This window comes from Camellia sinensis, chromosome 9 (genome assembly GCF_055761805.1).
Source record: "Camellia sinensis isolate YWXY chromosome 9, ASM5576180v1, whole genome shotgun sequence".
NCBI lineage: Eukaryota > Viridiplantae > Streptophyta > Magnoliopsida > Ericales > Theaceae > Camellia > Camellia sinensis.
The window spans coordinates 193,625,088-193,648,466 of record NC_138969.1 but is presented as its reverse complement, the minus strand read 5'-3'; the positions used below and the strand labels follow the sequence as shown (position 1 = coordinate 193,648,466).

The following is a 23,379-nucleotide window of genomic DNA, read 5'->3' as shown; positions in this document are numbered from 1 at the left end:
ATATACCATATTTTTTTTATATAAATTCAGAAAAAATATTAAATACTCATAAATTCACCCGAAATGATATGGTAATAGAATTGAAGTCGGCAACATTGAGTGTATAACAAATTAAAAAATATACATGTCATACTACATAATTCTATCATATATTTAATAATATAATCTATTCAATTTTATATAATAATATTTTAATTTTTTTAAAATTATCAAAATATAAAATTTAAACATACTAGGCCACCCACGGGCTTGTGTAAACTAATATATATATATATATATATATATGTAAGCTAGTCAAAAAAGTATATACTTAGATCAATGATTGAGTTCAAATCAAAAAAAAAAAAAAAAAAAAAAAAAAGATCCATGATTGAAATAAACTTATTGGTAGGGCCCCATTTAGTCAATTATTAGGGCCCTTCATGTGGACCAGTAATCAGATCGAGCCACCATCCAACCCAACACATTTTTAGTTCATTTTACTTACTTTTATTATTGTTATATTTTGATACCATTATATAAAGAAGACTAACAATCATTTTGCAAATAGAAATGATACAGTTCCAGAATTTTTCTCATGGAAACTGTTTAGAAAAAAAATGGATGGATGATATAGATTAAGACTTGTTATGTTGTGAATCATACCTGAAATAAGTTTTGTTGACACAATTTTAATTTAGGATGGTATAGTGTCCCTATATTGCAAAAGCACTTCAATATTATTTAAACGATAATGCTACGTAACTCAAATTTTGTGGCTCAAAAGTGACTCAAATGGCCAAAACGACGTCGTTTTGAGTACAGAACAACATAAAAATGGCCAAAACGACGTCGTTTTGGCCATGTGAACCACTTTTGAGTCACAAAATTTGAGTTACGAGACATTTTCCTTATTTAAATGATATCGGATTTTGAACAAGTATTCTATGTAATTAGAGAAGAAGAAATTTTCTTATAGAGCTTTGGTTGAAAATGCAATTTTGTTTAGGAGATGCAATTGCACCATCGATCATTCTGAGAGAGGAAAATAAATGCATAAATGTGATGACCAAACTTATAGTAAAATTATCGATAACAAAAACTTAGTAGAATTACATAAATTGTGATACATATGAAAAATTTCTAGCGTCCTTGGCTGTGTTTATGTTTTTAACTTCAATTTTTTTATTAAAAACACATAATTTATTTGTTCATCTATTTTGAAAGCAACTTACTGTTAAAGAGATCAAAAAAAAAATTTCTCTCAAATTTTCAAAAGTTAATTTTGTACGCACAAAAAAGAACGATGAGCGTTTTATAAAATTTTCATTACTTTTCGTTTATGAAAACATATAAAAAAACAAAAAATAAAAAAAAAACTAAACTAAAGATATCTTCAAACTTGATTTATAAATGTCAAATAGTCTATTTGGAGTAAGTGGTTGAGATAGATTATAAAATTTTAATTTTTTTTTATTTAAAAAAAAGGCAGATTAACTAATCCTAGCTGTTCAACTCACTTACTCACATATTGCCACGTGGGGTAGGTTAGGTGCATTACAAACTATTTAGTAGGATTAACTAATCCTAACGGTTCAACTCACTCTCCCATTTCTTTTTCTTTTTTTTAATAAATTGCAAATACACTCTCTGAAATTTATTTAAAATATAAATTATTCTCTATGATTTAAAAAATTACAAATACTCCCTTGTCAAATTTTTTTATTTATCAGAATTAACTAAAAAATGAAATTCATAATTGCTCTCTTATATAATAATAAAATTACCTAAATTATTAATTGAAATATATTTCTAAGATTATTAAAAATTGTTAATTGACTTGATAATTTATTAATAAAATTGGTAATTTGTTATGAAATTAGAAATTTCAGAGGTGAAACATAATTTTTAAAATTATAAAGAACAATTTATATTTTAATTAAATCTTAAGGAGTGTATTCGTTATTTACCCTTCATTTTTTAGATAGGTAGGGTGCCCTCTCCCATTTAACAGTACTTTGTGTTATTTTATTATGTTATTTATTTTTTAAAAATTATATAATTGTTTGTCTTATTATTATTGGATTAGTCACAAGGCCAACAATAAATTTCTAAGAAAATTAAAATTACTTCATTGTTTTTTTCCTTTCTTCTTTTTCTTCTCCATTTTTTTAATTTTTTTTTCCCATCAATTCCCCGGTCATTTGGACCAACTAAATCATGGGATTTTATTTGGTAGACTGACCTATGAAAACTTAGAAGAAGGTGGTGGTGCTAATTTTGGTACAATTTGGAAAACATAGTAGTGGCATTTTTGACATTTACAAAAATAAACCCCTTGCTCCCTTAGGTTTTACATTTTCCCTAAATATAAAGGGGCAGAGTATCTCCATTAAAATAATCAAATTTTTAATTAAATTTTAACTAAAAGTCATTTTTTCTATTTTAATTAATCATTTTTTCAAATACATTTTTCAACCAACTTTTTATTCTTTATTTCATTTATTGAGTCATCATACCTTAGTTATACGCTATGAAGTACGGATACTTCAAATAGGATGACGTATCCGTATCGTATCGGATACCGATACTCCTTGGATACTTGCGGATACATATCGGATACTTATTAAAAGTATCGGATACTTCTTAATTATTTTTTCATTAATTTTGGAGTATCGGATACTTAATTTTGAAGTATCGGATGTTTCAAGTCACGTTTACTTGTTTTATGAAATTAGAATTGTAACATTTCTTGCATAGTAATATAATATAATATAATTGCAAGTATAAATATAAGAATATTTTTCTAATACTTTGTTAAGTTCTTCGATAAGAAGAGTATATTGAAGTAAATAATAGAATTTATCAAACTGATGTATCCTAATTATATCATACATGTCCCCTATAACTACATAGAAAGTAAGAATTAACAAGAGAATATAACAATGGTAAAATTAATTATCAATAAATAAATAAGTAAGTAAACTTGAATACAATATTTTTCACTAGCGTCAAAGGAAAAAGCATAGGGACAAATTGTGAATTGTTCTATTATTGTAATATAAATATATTAAACTTGATTTTGAAATGAAATATTTGCAAAACCTATTAAAAATTTAAGAAGTAAACAAGCTACTAGCTTAAATTAATACAAAATTCTTAAAAGTTAATATTTTACATTATAAAATTACATTATGATTTCTCAACGTTCTTTAGTTTATGTGTAACTCACTATTAATAATTTTAAAAAATATATTTTTCACAAACGTATCCTACTCGTACCGGTATCTTATTTTTTTTTGATTTTGTCATATCGCCGTATCCGTATCGTGTCGTAACCGTATCTCGTATCCGTATCTATGCTTCCTATATGTGGCTAGGAATTTCAAATACATTTTTTCAAATTTCATTTTTTTCCAATTTCTTTTCTTCAACTCTCTTTCTCTAACAAATTTTCAAAATCGATCAATTTGATCGCCAAACCAATTGATTTGAATCAAATGATTTTGAGCTGTAAATCGATGGAAATTGGTTAAATATTTGGGTCATTTACTTTTGTTCTTCTCAATCATAGCTGAAGCTATATAATGATAAGTCAATATTTTTTTATTATAAGCCTTTTGTTCAATTAATTAATTAATTTAACATATTCAGAAATTACTTTGTCTACTAATTAGGCTACAAAATACTAAGAATTTAAAGTTTTACTTGATGTAATTTACTGGTTCACAATCTTTTATTCTTCTTCATTTTTTATTTTTTATTTATAAATTTTTTGTCCTGTTTGCTATAGTTGTATATTTGCTTCTCATTTTACAAAAGTCTTTAATTTGTGTTTTGAGTTTGTCCTTCGAGAACATTCGTATCCGTATCTCGTATCCGTATCTATACTTCCTATACGTGGCTAGGAATTTCAAATACATTTTTTCAAATTTCATTTTTTTCCAATTTCTTTTCTTCAACTCTCTTTCTCTAACAAATTTTCAAAATCGATCAATTTGATCACCAAACCAATTGATTTGAATCAAATGATTTTGAGCTGTAAATCGATCGAAAATGATTAAATGGTTTTTAAACCCAACTATGTCGGTTTGGCTGGCAAATTAATAGTAAACTTGGGCCGAACTGATTCGTGCACACCCTTAACTAAAATGGCTAGTTAAGAATTAAATTTGATGAAATGTGTTTCTATAATTTTGTGCTATAAAATAGCTAAGAGAAAACTCCAATAAGCTTGATAATGATGCTAGGAGTGTATACAAAACACCGATAATCTATCAACCCATAATCTGAATTAAATTGTGTAGTTTGAAAAGATGAACCAATCTAATTAGATGATAAAAATTGACGATCTCATCAATATAATGAGAACAATAATTGAGCTGCATTGGGCTGACACGTGGGCTACGAGTGAAACATTATGGGCTTCAGTTTGCATTGTGTTGGGCCTGATGATGTATGACACAACATGGGCCTTACGTATAACCACTTTCTCACCTTTGTTGGGCTAAAGGCCTGCCCAATAAAAATGATTTTTAAATTAAAAAAGATTATTATACTAAAAAGGATCAACCAAAAACAAATAAATCAAAGAGAATATTACACTATTTTTTTTAGAAATTTTATGTTAGGTTGAGCCAAGGTTCTCTCCTTGCAGCTTCGTATTTGCGTCCGTCCTTGCAGGCCTTCGGGTCTACTTTTAGGCCCAATTTTGATAATCCGAACCGATCATATTTTATAATTTATTCAGTATATCATACCTGTAAAAAATCAAGTTGATCGGATATCAGAAAACATGTGTTCGAAAAATTGAACTAAAAACTATTTTTTAAAGAATTTAATAAACAGTTTTCCGAACACATACTTTCTGATATCCGATCAACTTGATTTTTTACAGGTATGATATACTGAATAAATCATAAAATATGAACGGTTCGGATTATCAAAATTGGGCCTAAAAGTAGACCCGAAAGCCTGCAAGGACGGACGCAAGGATGGAAGCTGCAAGAAGAGGATCCTCATTCTTTTTTTAGATTTGCTAATTTGAATAATATTATTCTTTTCAAAATAATATATCCCTCATCTTGAGTTGCCTTGATTACATTACTCTAAAATATATATGACTAATGGATTGTTTAGTTAATCAAAACATTCTTCTCAAATATTAACCAATGTTTTATTGAAATTAATAGTTTCATATGGTTGACTTGTAAAACCCTTGGTCTACAGGCCACTAACTAAATACTAACAATTCAATATATTTATGGCCATTGCACCTACATGTGTACACCCTTCATCATTTGTTCCTCTCTCTCCCCTTTCTTCTTGCCCCACGCCTTTCTACCTCCCATCCTTTCTCCCCCAAAGGCTGCAAACCGCTACTTCCCTCACCAATCTCTTTTTCCATATTTGTACATGATCACGAGAAACTAAACTAAGAACTGGTTTGGAAAGTTGACTATTTTAGTTAATTTTTTAACTTTATAGTTATTTTAGTTTAGTTTAAAAAGTTATGTTTAGAAAGATAATTGACTTTTTTTGTAGTTGAATGATTATGAGAAAAAAAGTGAAATGATTATAATTTGGATGTGACATTTTGTATTATGGACTATTTTTTGCCTATTTTGTCTTTATTGGTTATTTTAGCCCAAAATCTTTTTCCCAAACAAGGCTTAAGTATCCTTCTATCTCAATTTTCCATATTCATGGCCACAATATTCCAATTTCATCCCCTCTTTTCATTACCACATCCCTCCATTTATTTTCTAGTTATGGTTGCAATGCAAGGTTGACTCCTTAGAGAGCCCTTCTATACACGCTTGTAGAGGGCTTCCTCTTTGTTGTCAACAATACGACATCATATGATGGTTTGAATTATGATGCCACCACCAATTCGACATCAAATGAAGTCTTCGCCCACAAGAACGAAGGGTGGTTTGAATTATGATGTCGATGAAGAGGAAAGGAGATGGTGGTGGCTGGTGTTTGGGGTGGAGAGGAAAGGGAGTCAAAGAATCTGTTAGGGAGAAAAGGAGAAAGGGAATGGGAATGAGGTGAATGGGTGAGGATATATGGTAAGACCCAAATTTTGATGTAGTGACACTAATAAATTGGTTGTATGCAAAAGTTTTGGATCACATAACAATCATAAAAAATTTAAAGTTGACTCTTATTGATTATGGGGAATGAAAAAAGTTAAAATTAACAAGTATCGAATCTCAGATATAATAACTTATTTAGAGCAACTCTAATAGCATAGGACATTTTCCCTAGCAAAAATATGTACTGTTAATGTATTATATTAATATGTATGTATCATAATATTATATTATATTAGCATGTATATATTATACTAATGTAATGCATATATTAATCATACATAGTTATAGGATGCCAGAGCAGTGCCTCACTTTCGGCTGCTTTCGGCTAATTTATTTTATTTTATGCTCCACTTTCATCATAATGTTGTATCACACAACTCCTATAAATGGAGTCCCTTCTTACAACTTCAGCTATTCAATATACAAGAGTTTCTCTTACTCTCTTAATATCACTCTTATTTCTTTCATGGTATCAGAGCACAGGTGTATTGCCTAGTCTCTTCTGCATCGCATTTTTATCTTGAGCAGATTGTTGCATATTTCGTCCTTATCTGAATTACAGATTGGACCACACCAAAACCTTCGTCTCCTCACGACGAATCCAACGCCACCAGATTCATCATCATCCGACGTTCCACGCGCCGCCACGCGCCGCCAGAACTTTCATCCACGCGCATCCTCGCCTCTCAGACGCGCTCTACGCGCCTCACACTTGCCCTGTGCTATCGTGCGTCGCGGGCTCATCTGCTAACGTGAGCCGCGTGTTTTTGACGTCAGCTGACGTCAGCCCTGACTGCTTTCGTGCGCCGCTTGCTTCCTCTGCTATCGTGCGCCGCGCCTGTCTGTGCTAACGTGCGCCGCGCCTGTGACACAGCAGTGACGTCATCTTGACCAGATTGTGACGTCATCTTTGACCAGAATTGTTGACCAACTTTGACCAGCCAATTTAGTGCCTTCTGGTCATTTTTTTTTTTTGTCCGTTCACTCATTTCCCACTAATTTCGGCCCTCTGAATTCACTGGTAACCTCAGATTTTTCAGATTCGGCTTCGATAATACTGCTTTTTCCTCATGGATCGCTTGGACTCCTCCAACCACCCTATTTCCGTTGTTCTTGACGGAACGAACTATGTCTTATGGGCACAAGCTATGTCTGGGTTCCTCAAAGGCAAGAAACTTTGGCGCATCATCACTGGGGATGTGTGCAAACCCATCCCAGCTACCACAGAATCCGCTGCCACCACGGACTCCGTTGCCAAATATGCTGACCGTCTGGAGGATTGGGATAGCAAAAACTATCAGATCATCACTTGGCTCCGTAATACTTCTATTACTTCTATCAACCTTCAGTTTGGTCGGTTTCAACTTGACTCTGCTTCCTCTCCAGCCAAAGCCATCTGGGATTTTTTACAAGAACGCTACCAGACTACTGGCCTTGCTCACCAATATCAGCTTCTGAGTCAACTTCACCGTATGCGCCAAGACACAACTCAAACCATTAATGATTTCCTCTCACAAATGTATTATGTTTGGGATTAGCTCGCTCTCTCTGAACCTCCCTGGGATTGTACTAAGGATGCTGCCTTGTTCACTACTTACCGTGACCAACAACGCTTGGTTCAGTTTCTCATGGCTCTCACTCCCCGTTTTGAGCCAGTCCGCGCATCTCTCATTCATCGTACTCCTTTACCTACTCTTGAGCAAGCAATTTCTGAACTACTATCAGAGGAAACCAGGTTTGGTACTCTCCATCCACACCCTGTGGACTCTGTTCTTGCTACTCCCCAGATTCGAAGTTCTCCTTCACCATCTTCCCCACAGAAGACACCTATCTGCAACTACTGTCAAAACCGCAGTCTTCCATCGACTCATCTTCTGGTTAATTGTCCAGTTCGTCTTTGTCGGTTTTGCAACAAGACTGGTCCTGGTCATCTCCAGCATGATTGCTTCCGCAACCCTGCCCGTGCCTCTCGCAATGGTCCTTCCCTTGGGCATTTTTCCTGCAACAACTCTCACCGTTCTGGGCCTCCGTCTAAACCAATGCCTACTCCACGCACTGCTGCTACTGCCTCCGAGGATTTACCTGCCTCTGTCCCTATAGATCCTTCCACTCCAGTCTTCTCTCACACAGATGTCGACGCCATGTTTCACAATTGGCAGAATTTCGGTACTCCTCCATCTCCTGCTTTGTCTGTCACTGCAGGTAACACTTCCTGGTACTTTGACTCCGCTTGTTGTAATCACATGACCTTTGACCCTACTATTTTTACTCCTCTCTCTTCTACTTCTCATGTTCCTTCTATCCATACTGCTGATGGGTCTCTTCTATCTGTAAGTCATGTTGGTTCTGTTTCCACCTCTCACTTATCTTTATCTCATGTCTATCTTATGCCTGCTCTCACTTTAAATCTTATATCCATTAGTCAATTATGTGAGCATGGTCTAACTATTACCTTTTCCCCTTCTGGTTGTTTGGTGCAGGACCCTCGGACGGGGCAAACTCTTGGGATCGGCCGTAAGCATGGACGTCTCTACGAACTTATCCATCTTCAGGTTCCGGATTCCTCTCAGATCACAGCTCCTACCACTGCCACCACTGCTCCTCCTTTATCTCCTTTTCAGCTTTGGTATTGTCGTTTAGGCCATCTTTCTGTTAGTCGTTTAAAATCTTTAATTTCTCGTGGTCATTTAGGTCCTGTAAGTTCTGATGCTTTAGATTGTGTGTCCTGTCAACTTGCCAAACAACCTGCTTTGTCGTTTAATAAAAGTGACTCTGTTTCTCTTGCACCATTTGATCTCATCCATTCTGATATTTGGGGACCCTCTCCTACTCCCACTATGGGCGGCGCCCGCTATTTTGTTGTTTTTGTAGATGATTTTTCTCGTTTTACATGGTTGTTTCTTATGAAAAATCGATCTGAGCTCAAACAGCTTTATTACAATTTTTCTGCAATGGTTAAAACACAATTTTCTAAAACTATTAAACTTTTTCGTTCCGACAATGCCATGGAATATAAAAATTTTGACTTTCTTTCTTTTCTTCAGAGTCATGGTACTCAACCTCATTGATCCTGTCCCGGCACGTCTCAACAAAATGGACGTGCTGAACGGAAACATCGGCATATTCTCGACACTACTCGCGCTCTTCTTTTGTCTTCCTCTTGTCCGGAACATTTTTGGGGAGAGACAGCTCTCACTGCTGCTTACACTATCAATTGTATCCCTACCCCTGTCATTCAGAATCACACTCCTTATGAGCGTCTGCATGGCACCCGTCCTCCCTACACCAACCTTAGAGTCTTTGGCTCTGCCTGTTTTGTTCTTCTCCAACCTCATGAACGTACCAAACTTGAACCTCGTTCCCGCCTTTCTTGCTTCTTGGGGTATGGTATTGAACATAAGGGGTATCGTTGTTGGGATCCTCTCTCCCAACGACTTCGTATCTCTCGACATGTGGTCTTTTGGGAACACAAAATGTTTTCCTCTCTCTCTCTCTTCCGTTTGTCCATTCCCTCACCCTCTCTTTTTTTTACTGACTCTTCCACAGATCTTTTTTCTGATGACCTTTCTCCACCACCCTTGCCACCCTCTCTCGAGTTTTCTGATCCGTTTGCTCCACCACCCCTGCCATCCTCTTTCGAGATCGCCTTGCCTACCGGTTTGTCTCCTGCACCTGCTCCCTCTGATGGTCCTGCTCTTGCTCCATCGGGATCCTCCTCTCCTGCTGAGTCTCTTCCTCTGGCTCCTCCTCCCTCTACTCGACCACATCGGGTAACCCAACCTTCTACTCGTCTTCGTGACTTTATTGTTGGTTCTACTGCTTTTTCTACTTATGAACCAACCTCCTATCGTGAGGCTCGCTCTAATCCTCTTTGGCAGCAAGCCATGACTGATGAATTGCAGGCTTTAGACAAAACTCATACTTGGGGCATTGTTGATCTTCCTCCTGGCAAGACTGCCATTGGCTGCAAATGGGTATACAAAATCAAGACTTGTTTTGATGGATCTATTGAGCGTTACAAAGCCCGCCTTGTTACAAAAGGCTTCAATCAAGAATATGGTATTGATTATGAGGAGACCTTTGCTCCTGTTGCTCGTCTCACCTCTGTTCGCAGCTTGATTGCTGTTGCTACCGCTCGCCAATGGGATCTTTATCAACTGGACGTGAAAAATGCTTTTCTTAATGGTGTTCTTCTCGAGGAGGTCTACATGCAACCTCCCCCTGGGTCTGCTTATCTCCTGCATCAAGTCTGCAAACTTCGGCGTGCTTTATATGGTCTCAAACAAGCTCCCCATGCTTGGTTTGCCAAGTTCAGCTCCACTATTCAGAAATGTGGTTTCACCTCCAGCTCTTATGATACTGCTGTTTTTATCCGAAAAACAGCTCAAGGGACCACCCTGCTTTTACTTTATGTAGATGACATGATTATCACCGGTGATGATATCGATGGTATTCTTCGCCTTAAACAGTTTCTTAGCCATCATTTCGAGATGAAAGATCTTGGTCCTCTCAGCTATTTCTTGGGTCTTGAAATCTTCCATGATTCTACGGGTTCTTTTCTCTCTCAGGCTAAGTATACCTCTGATCTTCTTACACGTGCTGGTCTTACGGATTGCAAGACTGCCTCTACTCCCCTGGAACCTCAGAGTCGTCTTACACCTCTTGATGGCACTCTTCTCTCTGATGCTACACTCTATCGTCAGCTGGTTGGCAGTCTTGTCTATCTCACAGTTACTCGTCTTGATATTGCCTATGCCGTTCATATTGTCAGCCAGTTTATGTCAGCTCCTCGTACCCCTCATTATGCTGCCTTGCTTCGTATCCTTCGGTATCTCAAAGGCACCCTGTTTCATGGTCTTCATTATTCAGCCCGCTCATCTCTTCAGCTTCGTGCTTTCTCAGATGCTGATTGGGCTGGCGATCCTACTGACCAGCGCTCTACTACTGGGTTCTGCTTTTTTCTGGGTGATTCTCTTATTTCTTGGCGCAGCAAGAAACAATCTCTTACTGCTCGTTCCAGTACCGAGGCCGAATACCGTGCTCTTGCTGATGCTACTCAAGAACTTCTCTGGCTTCGTTGGCTCCTCGCTGACATGGGTGTTACCCCCTCTGGTGCTACTGACCTCTTTTGTGACAATCACAGTGCTCTTCAAATTGCTCACAATGATGTTTTTCATGATCGCACCAAGCACATTGAGATTGACTGCCATTTTATTCGTCAACACGTCGCTCGTGGTACAGTCCATCTCCATCCGATCTCTTCTATTGATCAACCTGCTGATATCTTCACCAAAGCTCATTCTCCTGGCCGCTTCGTTGAACTTGTCTCCAAACTCCAGTTGGTTGATGTTTGTCCTCCTTGAGTTTGAGGGGGGCTGTTAATGTATTATATTAATATGTATGTATCATAATATTATATTATATTAGCATGTATATATTATACTAATGTAATGCATATATTAATCATACATAGTTATAGAATGCCAGAGCAGTGCCTCACTTTCGGCTGCTTTCGGCTACTTTATTTTATTTTATGCTCCACTTTCATCATAATGTTGTATCACACAATTCCTATAAATAGAGTCCCTTCTTATAACTTCAGATATTCAATATACAAGAGTTTCTCTTACTCTCTTAATATCACTCTTATTTCTTTCATGTACAAAGTACAATAATTATTTTTACTAACCACTTTACATACTATGAATACTTCAACAAAAGCTTTTGTCAATAAGTTATTCAAAGTAAATTAACTTTTCAAAGAAAAATGCGATAGACACAAAATAAAAAATGCTACTTTTGTCGGACATGCCACATAGACACCTACGCACTTGTCTTCGGTATTAAAATAGTCATTAAAAGATAAAATATGTTAAAAAGTCAATAAAACAAAATATCACATTTAAATCATAGTCATTTTCACTTTTTTTTTACAAAAGTAAAAAAAAAAAATTCAAAAAATTTATTTTAAACGAGACTTTTTAATCTTAGACTAAAATAGTCATAAGCTAAAAAATTAACTCTGCATTCCAAATGAATCCTAAGGTTGATATAGTTGCTGATATAACATTTGTGCAGTAGTAAGGGATAAGATTTACCTTATTGAGAAGAGAGAATGTATTTGTATAATCTCCTCTATTGATTCGCAAATTATAGTTAACTCCTTCCCAATAAGACATAATACTTAATGATTTGGTTAATCTGTCTAAACAAATGCTCAACAATAGTATAATAAAAAGAGGGCGTGTTTGATTCGTGGGATTGGAGGGGGGACTATCAACTATTTGGATTACAATCTAAATAGTGCTTCTTATCCGCCGTTTGATTTTTTTTTAGTCCGCCGGACACGGAGTCCGGCCGGACTCCTTATCCCCCATATGGGGGACTATTGTGTCCTGGGGGGAGTGGGACAGAATGTGGGGGACTATCCACTGTTGGGATTAGATGCTAAAATGATCATTTTGACCATCTACTATTTAATTATGTATTATATTTACTAAAATTCAATAAAATTTAAATGTCTCAATTTAAAAATAAAATAATTTTATTTAACTTTTTATTGATGTTTTATTTATTTAATTTTTTAAAATAATTTTTTATAGATATTTTATTGATGTTTTATTTTAAATTTTTTTTATAATTTATTTAATTTCATTATTTAAATTTTAATAGGTGTTTTATTTAAAATTTATTTAAAATTTTAATTAAAAAAATAATATAAATTTTTTATACAGGTTATACAGTATTAAATGAAATTTTAATGATTTATTAAATAATATAAAAAAAATAATGTCCCCTGTATTTTATTAAAACAAATTTATTTAATAAATCATTGTGTAAAATTTTAAAACAGTAATGGTGTAAAAAATTTTAACACAGTAATGCTTACACAGTAATCAAATTTTACCCTTTTTATTTATTTATTTATTTATTTTTAAAAATAAATTTATTTAATTGTGTAAAAAATAAAATAAAATAAATTTTTATTTAATCTAGCTAAAAATAATTAAAATATTAAAAATATGTTTAATATTGCTATTACTTAGTAAACAATTGAAAAAGGGTAAAATAGTCTTTTGTTTATTTATCTTATCCAGTCCGTTGAACCAAACGTTGGATTCATTAAAAATAGTCATTTCCAGACATCTAATCCCATGAAAAAACAAACACAGGATACATATCTAATCCAACTAAATAGTCCCGGGGATTCATAGTCCCAAGACTCAAGTCCGATAGATTTTAATCCCCCTTATCCAGTCCGTCCAATCAAACACACCCAGCGTGTGTTGAAATTGAACATAAGGGCTAATCACAAATTCTAATTGCTAATTAAACAACTTGCAAAGCAAGATGGCCTTGTTTGGCAAAGGTTGAAATTTGATTTTTTAGGTTAAAATTCACAAAAAAAGTAAAATATGTTAAAATAGTAAATAAGATAAAATGTCACGTTAAATCCATAATCGTTTTACTTTTTCTCTCACAAACATCACATCTAATTATAAAAAAATTTAACAATCTTCTTAACTACAAAAATTTTAAACTATTACAAAATAGTCAAAATTAAAATAATCTACTAAAATAACTAATTTTCCAAACAAGTTCAGTGATAATAACAAATGCTTAAACCTTAGATCTCTCTATCTATATTCATTAAGCAACAAAAGCACGACAAACACAATAATATACACATATTAACACCCAACTCAACTACAAATATTGTTCTTCCGTGTCGATTTTCTCATTCCATAAATTAATTAATAGACAAGGACCTTTATACTTTAAAAATAAGGTTCAGGTATTTTATGCATTGGGAGCCAAAGTCCCCAACCCCATCACCACCATCCTCCAATCAAAAATACACACACAAAAAACATAGAAGAAAAAAAAATAAATTAAAATAAGAATATTCTAGACTTTTGTTAGAAACCAATTACGCGGTCCTTGTCCTTGCTGTTAATGTACACTAAACCTAACCCACTACATCCACTCCACTAAACCTAACACACTTACCATCTCCACTACCACCCACCACCTCCACTACCATCCACTACCACCACTCACCTACCTCACACCTCTCCTCTATAATAGCTTGTAAAATCAATATACACAACAATCAAATAATACATCAATCTTAATATGGTATCAGAGCTAGGTTAGGAACCTAATATTTTCGTTCCACCGGCGGGCGGCAATCTCGCCTTGGCCGCCCGCCGGACAAACCCAAATTTTCTAATTCTCTTTCTCCTTCCTCAACAAACTGATTCATCACCCAACCCGTGAATCAACGGTCCAGATTCACACAAACCTCTTGTTACTTCTCCCCACGCAGATCGCCACGTGTCCCGCCGGCACATCGGATCTCGTTGATCCCGCCGCCGCCGCCGCTGCAGCCTTCTCCGGTGCCGGCTTCTTCTCCTCCGGCTGTGGCTGTTCTATCGCTGGCTCCGAGCAAGAAGAAGACTATTTCTCATGCTTATTCAAACAAAACCAGGACAACCACATGAGAGAGATTTTGAAACCTAGAGAGAGAGAGATCAGTGAAGAAGGCAGAGAAATCGTGAGTCAGATCTCAATTGGCTCCATCACCGTCGACTTCCTCACCTGCATTGGCTCTGCAATGCTCCGCTGTTCACCGCTGCTGGAAGGACTAACGCAAACACCTACTCTAATACCAGATCAGCCAAGAACTTGAAAGTCAGAGCTCGTATGCACTCTTGCATAGAAGGTGTTTGGCGCCCAGGCACAACGCTAGCCACCGCCGTTTTCGCTACCTCTCCACTGTCGCCTCCGATGTTGCTCCTTGGCGGATCGACAGATCTCAGATGTCAAACCCCCAAACTCTTTCTTTTCTCTCAGCTCTCTCTGGTCCCTTTTAATCAGACCTATGCACATGGTCCCTTTTTTTTTTTTTAATTAACCCACCGCCCAACCTTCTTTAATCAGACCTATGCACATGGTCCCTTTTTTTTTTTTAATCAACCCACCGCCCAACCTTCTTTAATCAGACCTATGCACATGATCTCTTTTATATATATATATATATATATATATCTAATTCATTTTATCATCCACATACTCCCCCCACATATATTCTCTGTTTTCTTTTTCTATTTTATTGTATTCTTATTTTTTTTTTATTCAAAAAAAAAAAAAAAAAAAAAAAAAAAAAACACAGCAGACGAAGAAGAACTGCAACCACACTTATTTTATTCATATCAGGGATTCACCCCGCTCACCATTCTCCACCAAAAAAAAAAAAAAAAAAAAAACAACAACAACAACAACACCACAACCACACACACAGTGGGATTTTTTCTTCTCTACTCTGCCGCCGGTCTTTTCTTCTTACCTCCGTCCTGGGCGGCCCTTGCCGGTGTTGCCTCCGTGTTTCCCATTCCACTGGGCACGATCACTACTCCTTGCTCCTCCACTGCAGCATATGGTGGACTTCCAAATCGGAACATCACGGTGGCCTTCCGCTTCAGCTTCTTGTTTTCTGCCCTTAGCACGCTTATCTCTGCTCGCGCATCCTTATACATGCGTTGGAGCAGAGCCAGCTGGGAGTTTAATTGCTGCACCTCATTTGTCCTACTCTGCAGCCGGTGCGACAAGTTTGTGACCGCCGTCATGGACTCCACACATGCCTTCAAAGTATACTGATTCGCCTCCACATCCGTTTGCACTGCCATTTTTTGCTCCACCGACTGCATCGGAAAGTTCAGCGGAGCAAACCCAGCGGTGTTTGGTTGAGGTTCACTGGCCACCGCACCAGTTCTCTCTCCTGTGGACTCGTTGAGGTCGGGAAAGAGGGTGAGCAGCCCGCGGGACGACGAAGCCATTTTCTGGGCAACAGCAACAGAGTGTTACAGACTATCTCTCTCAGCAAAACGACCTCTCTTTCTCAGCAAAATGAAGAATTTTTCAGAGGTTTCTCTCAGTTTTTCTGTCTCAGTTTCTGCCTCCTCCGCTTCGGTTTATAACGACCATGACACAGAGACAGCCACGCGCATCGCGCGCCTTTTGACACCGACAACCTGGCACGCCTTTTCATGGCACACCTTTTCATGACTCGGGCACGTCTTTTGATGACACGCCTTTTGATGACACACCTTTTGAGGGCACGACTTTTGAGGGCTCGATATCTACATCCATGTATATCTTTTAGGCAGCCTATCTATACACACTCATACAGTGTCTTCTACACCGGTCAGCTTTATCAATCCCTTTGTTTCAACCTCAAATAGGTTTCTATCTTCACACCTATTTGAGTTTGAGGGGGGGTTATACACAGTATCATGTATAAGTCACCCATGGCGCACTCCCTAAGTCGCCCCCTTGGTGCACCACCACAAGCTTCTACAACGGTCCGACATGACCCCATAAACTGTCCCGACATTGATTCCGGTCAGCTGCTACAACGGTCCGACATGACCCCATAAATTGTCTTCTACAACGGTCTGACACGACCACACAGTGTCTGCTACAACGGTCCGACATGACCTCGTAAACTGTCCTGCTACATCGGTCCGACATGACCCCATAAACTGTCTTCTACATCGGTCCGACATGACCCCGTAAACTGTCTTCTACAACGGTCCGACATGACCCCGTAAACTGTCCTGCTACATCGGTCCGACATGACCCCGTAAACTGTCTTCTACAACGGTCCGACATGACCCCGTAAACTGTCCTGCTCCAACGGTCCGACATGACCCCATAAACTGTCTTCTACATCGGTCTGACACGACCACACAGTGTCTTCTACAACGGTCCGACATGACCCCGTAAACTGTCTGCTACAACGGTCCGACACGACCATACCGTGTCTCCTATCCTGTTTTGTTTTTTATTTATCAGTTTACTTTTCTGTTTTGTTACTCTCTTCAAACTCAAGTTGGTTAGTTCCTATCCTCCTTGAGTTTGAGGGGGGCTGTTAATGTACACTAAACCTAACCCACTACATCCACTCCACTAAACCTAACACACTTACCATCTCCACTACCACCCACCACCTCCACTACCATCCACTACTACCACTCACCTACCTCACACCTCTCCTATATAATAGCTTGTAAAATCAATATACACAACAATCAAATAATACATCAATCTTAATACTTGCTATCCTCCCCTAGGCACAAAAATACACACACCTCTCCTTTTCCAAAATATTTAAGACAAAAAAATAAAAATAAAATATAGAATAAATTAGACAAAGTCTAATTGTTAAATGAGATGTATTACGTTTCTAGGCTGTTCCGTAACTAAGTTTAATTCTTAAATTTTACTATGGTTTTTGTGAATCATTTTATGTTACTAGCATTACTCTTTATGAAATTATCAAATATATATATAGGATGGGGTTCTTAATTTTATAAGATTATTCATGTATATTATTCATATAAAAATTAAATTTGGTTCGATAATTATGCTCTATTTAATTTATCGCGTTTGTTATTATAAAAATAGATAGTTTATTTTCAAAAACATACTTGTGGTCTATCTTTCTTGATAAATATGATAAATTAAATAGATTATAATTATTAAATTAATTTAATTTTTTATTAAATAATAAACACGAAGAACTCAATAAAATAAACAATTTAAATTATCAAAACTGGGAGTGTGTGTAGTGCGATTTGGACGGTTTGAAAGTAAAATCATAAACCGAATGACGGATTAGTGAATTGACAGATTGACAAATATTCTAACAAATTTTTAAATCTTTGCATAATATGTAACACTAATTTGTATAATTATTTTCATATATATAACACAAATTAATTTTACTTAATATTTTTCATATATATAATTATTAATTTGTAATAAATTTCACATATTAAACCTCTCTCATACTTATTTTATTTTGATATTTCATTATATGTTAATATATATATATATATATATATATATATTATTAACTACAATGGAATGGAATAATTTTGAAAGCGAATTATAAATATTAAAATTTAAATCGTAGTTAATAGATAGAGTGATACAAATTAATACAAATCGATATAATTTTAACAAATTAAATCATTTGTTTGGCATGTCAGACTTTTTAACTTTTTAGTTATTTTAGTCACAAAAAGACAAAATAAACTTTTTAATCTAATAAAACAAAACACTACATTTAAATTAAAATAATTTTATTTTTTTTCACAAAAATTAAAAAATTTATCTTAAACGAGATTTCTCATTCTCAAATTAAAATAATTAAAAAGTGAATCTATATCCAAGCGATGGCATTTTACATAGTCCTGATTAAAACAGCACCAATAATTGACCTATCCACACAGCACTTACCGACAGGTTTGACTCTCAGCCCCGAAACATAGTTGTCCACGTGTCAAACCATCACCCCTTCCTTCACAAGTGCCATGAAAACCCCAAAACTACCCTTCAATATATAATTGGACAAAACCCATCCTATACAAGGAGTACAAATATTTTTGGGTAAGGTTTGGAATGACAAATTTTTTAGAATAATTTTATAATTTTTAAATTTTTATTAAATAAATAATAAAATATTTTATATGAGGGTAAATTTATAAATTTATATTTATATAAAATATTTAATTATTTATTTATTAAAAAATTTAATATTTTAAATATTATTTAATTTTTTTTATCAAAGAATGTTTAAATATCTTACATAAATGTAAAATCATTATTTAATAAAAAATTTAGGCGTATGGCGTTTTTCTTGTTTTTTAGCTCGATTTTTTCTTTCCATCACGTTCCGAGTCGTATATATATGTACAGAAAATCTCGTTCATTTCCTCTGTACCCAACTCTTTGTTCATCCCAAATCCTCTGTTTTTCGAGCTTCAATCAAGCAATCAAAAATGGCCGGAGTGTCTTTGTTCAATCAAATTTCATGCAAATCTCCACTGACTCGACTCAGCTCAAAGTCCTCTCTTTTTCCGACTAATTCAATCAGATTTGGGAAAACTGCGGCGAAGCTGTCGATCGGAGCGAGACCGGCTTTTAGGGTTCGTGCAGTGAGTGAAGAGGAGTGGAGGGCGGAGGGGGAGGCCGCCGGGGGGGTGGCGGTGGCGGAGGAGCCGACGGAGATCGATTTGTTGAAGAAACAGTTGGTTGATTCGTTCTATGGAACGGATCGAGGGTTGAGAGCGACAAGCGAGACGAGGGCGGAGATTGTGGAGTTGATTACGCAGCTCGAGGCGAAGAATCCGACTGCGGCTCCTACGGAGGCGTTGACTATGCTCAATGGGAAATGGATTCTTGCGTAAGTAGTAAGCAAAAATTAATTTCAAAGTTTATCTTTTGATAATTATATGCTTAGTTGATGAGTTGATGATAGACTAGACTGAACTAATTACATAGTTTTGACTTTGTGATGGTGAAGTTGTTTGATGTTTAGAAAATTTAAAATTTTGCCCAGAAAAAGGGTAAACTTTATAGTCACTGGCTAAATCCTTATCATCTTCAATGGGTTTACCTTTGATCAATGATATAGGCTTCCTACTGTTTAATATAGGTTTTGTTTGAGAACTGGGTTGGTTTTTGGGCTATTTTAGATTGGGCTAAAAAAATTTGTTTGATTGATTTTTTTGACTTATATAGGAGAAAAATAAATAATTATAATTTAGATATGATATTTTATCTTATTGTTATTTTAGCCTATATTCCAAATGAAGGCGTAATGAAATTATTTGACTTCATTATTTTTTTAGACAATGTTTGGTTTATTGATTTGGATATTTATATATGTGAAATATAGTTATATTTTATTCACATTTGACTTATTTTTTTCTATTCTTTTTTCAAATCCCTAATAACGGTAGTGATTACTTCTAAACAAACTAGAAATTATGAATGTTCACATCAAGAGAAAATATTGAGAAATAATTGGTGACTTATGCCCATTTCGTAATAGTTATATTTATAAAAATTAGAAAACTATAAACAAAAAGTCATTTGGCGGCTATTTTTATTTTCAACAATGATCGAGACCCTTTTTTGAAAACTCCCCCAACCTTTTGTATTTTAACCATGGATGGTGTGGATCTCACACATATATGAGTGGGTCTCACACATACATCAGTGGTTGAGATAAAAAAGGATTGCGAGGTTTCAAAAAAAGGGATCCCAAGTATTTTTTTTTTATTTTTAAAAAATTGTAAACAATTTATAAAATTTACTAAATTCTTACAAACAAAATAAATAAATATATATATTTACTTGTTTTGAAAAGTTTTCATTCTTTCTCCTTTCTTTCAGCATCTCTAGTTATCAACTTATCACCAACCTCTGATCACCACCGCTGTCCACACATCCAGCGCCCCCCACCTCTGGTCATCAGTGCTAGTGATCTCCTTTGACCACCACTTCTAGTGGCCTCCTCCGGTCACCACCTTCCTCTAGCCCCCACTTCCGACAGCCCTTTTGTCAACTGCCAAGCACCTCTGGCCACCCGCCTCTTGCCTGAAACTACCTTCAATCACCACTTCCCGCTGACTATCACCTCCAACCACTCCCTCTCACTTGTTTTCATTTTTCATTTTTTTTTTTTTTTTTTTAAGACGTGTGTATACTAAACAAGCTTTTTGTTTCGTTTTTACCAAAAATAAATATAATTTTTTTTTTATGTTTTATGTTTTATGTTAAAAAAAATAAATAGTAAACTGTACAAATGTTACCAAATGGAAACATTTTTCTTAAATAGATATTAATTATATGATGGTACTATGGTAGTATTGCAATTTGTTAATTCTTCAATTTTATGTCACTCATGCCGTGACCTAACTGGTTAGGTGTCAATCGTGGTCCCATGTTCAGTACATTGCAATTTATATGTTGCCAGAAGTTGTTGTCTCTGCACATGGCTTGGACTTCAAATATGGTTTTCCATTTCCAGTTGTCTTCAGGGTATGCATGATATGTTGGTAAAATAATTCATTCTATAAAAGCTTCATAATGTGCACTAGGCCATGTGTATATACAAAAACTTAAAGCAGTCGGTGTGATTGTGCTGGTATGGTAATTTTGGCCAAAATTGAGTCATCAATCAGTTCACCATCTTGTTTCTCTAAGCCATGTTTAGTGTTTCTTTGTGTTTATTGGATCTGCATATATACAAGAAAATTCTATTGCGTATCTGATTTATGGAAGTGTAGGAGGAATTTCCAAATTTAGGATCATAGTTAGCAACACAGATGTTGCCAGATGGCTAGCATTAGCTGAGGAATATTGTTTTCCCAGATAACATGTGTTTATTGCTTTGTATTTGTTTCCTAGTTGATCTATCTTCTATGCGCTTGCGTGTGCACACACACAGACACCGCATCACATAACATAATGTATTTATGTTCTACTTAAATTTATAAACATGGTGATTGTGACACGTAGTTTCCATTCACATTGCCTCACTGAATTTAAGATGCTTTTGAAATAGGCTCAAAACCGAGACCTGCATTATTCTTACAAGGTAATCTCGGTATTTACAGAATTTTTATGTGAGAGATTGCAGGTATACATCATTTGTAGGTTTGTTCCCTCTGTTGTCAAGAACACTGCCATTGGTGAAGGTGGAGGAAGTATCACAGATCATTGATTCGCAGAACTTCACGGTTCAGAACTCTGTTCTGTTTTCCGGGCCACTGGCTACTACTTCCTTCAGCACCAATGCCAAATTTGAAGTCCGAAGTCCCAAGCGTGTACAGGTCAGTTTTTCTATGGACACAAAATACATTTTACAGAATTTGTTAGTGGGATGCCCTTTTGAAAACTCTTGTCCAACCATATGCATTCTGTGCCTCTGGTTTTGTGATCAGTTTGTGTTGCTAGACTTATTTGTGTACAGGTTCATGTTTTCCCCTATTCTTGTGTTCTTTTTATTAGTCATGGTTAGTGCCAACAGTTTGAGGGCTTTGATTTGACTAATGGATCACTATCAAAAACATCACAAATTGTTATGTTTTTCTAAGTATAATCCAAATATTAAGATTTTACCTAAAGCATCATCCACACTTTTGCACATGCATACACGTGCATATATTTATACAGGATAGTGTGTATATGAGGTCTATAACTAAAGATAGCAGAATGGGGAGAGTTTTAAAGCACAGAGCACGTTAAGGTTTAAGATTGATTTGTTAGCCTTTTTTTTAATTTTTTTATGTGGTATATGAAATATGTTAAGATCTTTCTATAGCTAGTGTGACACCAATTATGAATGCTGAAGTTCGGCTTCTAATAGCTGTGGAAGAAAGGAGAAAAATGTTCAATAATTGGAAATAATAATGTTCAATAATTGATTTCTCATACATTTCTTGATTGAATTTAGATCAAGTTTGAAGAAGGCATTGTTGGGACTCCCCAGTTGACAGACTCCATTGTGTTACCAGAAAACGTTGAATTTCTTGGACAAAATATTGACCTCACACCCTTCAAAGGCTTGATCACCTCTGTCCAAGACACTGCTTCTTCCGTTGCAAAGACAATCTCCAGCCAACCGCCACTGAAGTTCTCTATCCCGAGCAACAATGCAGAATCATGGTTACTCACCACATACCTTGATGAAGAACTTCGGATCTCAAGGGGAGATGCTGGCAGTGTGTTTGTGCTCATCAAGGAGGGTAGCTCCCTCTTGACTAGTCTTTGAATCATGAGTCAGTGTCTCTCTCTCTCTCTCTTGCGCTCTTGGGAATGTAGGATTTCTTGTAATGTTATATGAACAATGTGTTGGACAATAATAATTAGTTTCAAAACGTGATTAAAATTTACTCGTTAAATTCTTAGTGAACTGAAAACGAGTTGAGTTCAAATAATTTGATTTTTTTATAGTACATAAAAAGTAATCAAGGTGAGTAGCAGGTTATTCAAGTTGACTTGAAAATGTAATTTGTTTTAAAATGTATTCAAATTTAATTGATTTATAAAACAAGTCGATTTCAAACGAGATTTGAATGTGTCAAGTAAAATTCAAGCTCAAGATTTTATGAGTTTGTATTTATTAGTATGGTAATATATAATTGAAGATGTAACGCTCCGTTTGTTGGACAAAAAATATTATCTACAGAAATTTTTTTCTGGCGGAACAAAAGTGGAGATGGTGGCAGTGGTAGTAGAGGTGGTCATGGTGATGGTGATATGGTGGTGGAGGTGAGAGTGGTGGTGGTAGTGTGGTTTCGTATTTTAAAAGTGGAAAACATTTTTTTGTCTAAACCTTTATTTAAGATGTTGGTTGTCTTTTTGACTATTTTAGTTTGAGGCTAAAAAATCTTGTTTGAGATGTGTTTTTTGGCTTTTTTGACTTTTGTGAGAGAAAAAT

The 23,379-nt window shown here is 35.5% G+C and overlaps 1 protein-coding gene across 1 annotated transcript; it reads left to right on the top strand.

The window, feature by feature from the left end:
• The first annotated feature begins 18,487 nt into the window (after window positions 1-18,487).
• Window positions 18,488-22,840, top strand: LOC114271007 (plastid-lipid-associated protein, chloroplastic). Its single transcript, XM_028212629.2, has 3 exons — window positions 18,488-19,332; window positions 21,577-21,769; window positions 22,393-22,840. Exons 1-3 carry the CDS (start codon window positions 18,929-18,931, stop codon window positions 22,708-22,710), a joined length of 915 nt encoding a protein of 304 aa, XP_028068430.1. The 5' UTR covers window positions 18,488-18,928; the 3' UTR covers window positions 22,711-22,840.
• The last annotated feature ends 539 nt before the right edge of the window (window positions 22,841-23,379 follow it).

Coding starts and splice junctions, on each gene's coding strand:
- LOC114271007 (XM_028212629.2), top strand. CDS start 18,929: ATGGCCGGAGTGTCTTTGTTCAATCAAATTTCATGCAAATCTCCACTG. Junction 19,333..21,576: donor AATGGGAAATGGATTCTTGC/GTAAGTAGTAAG, acceptor GAGAGATTGCAG/GTATACATCATTTGTAGGTT. Junction 21,770..22,392: donor GAAGTCCCAAGCGTGTACAG/GTCAGTTTTTCT, acceptor GATTGAATTTAG/ATCAAGTTTGAAGAAGGCAT.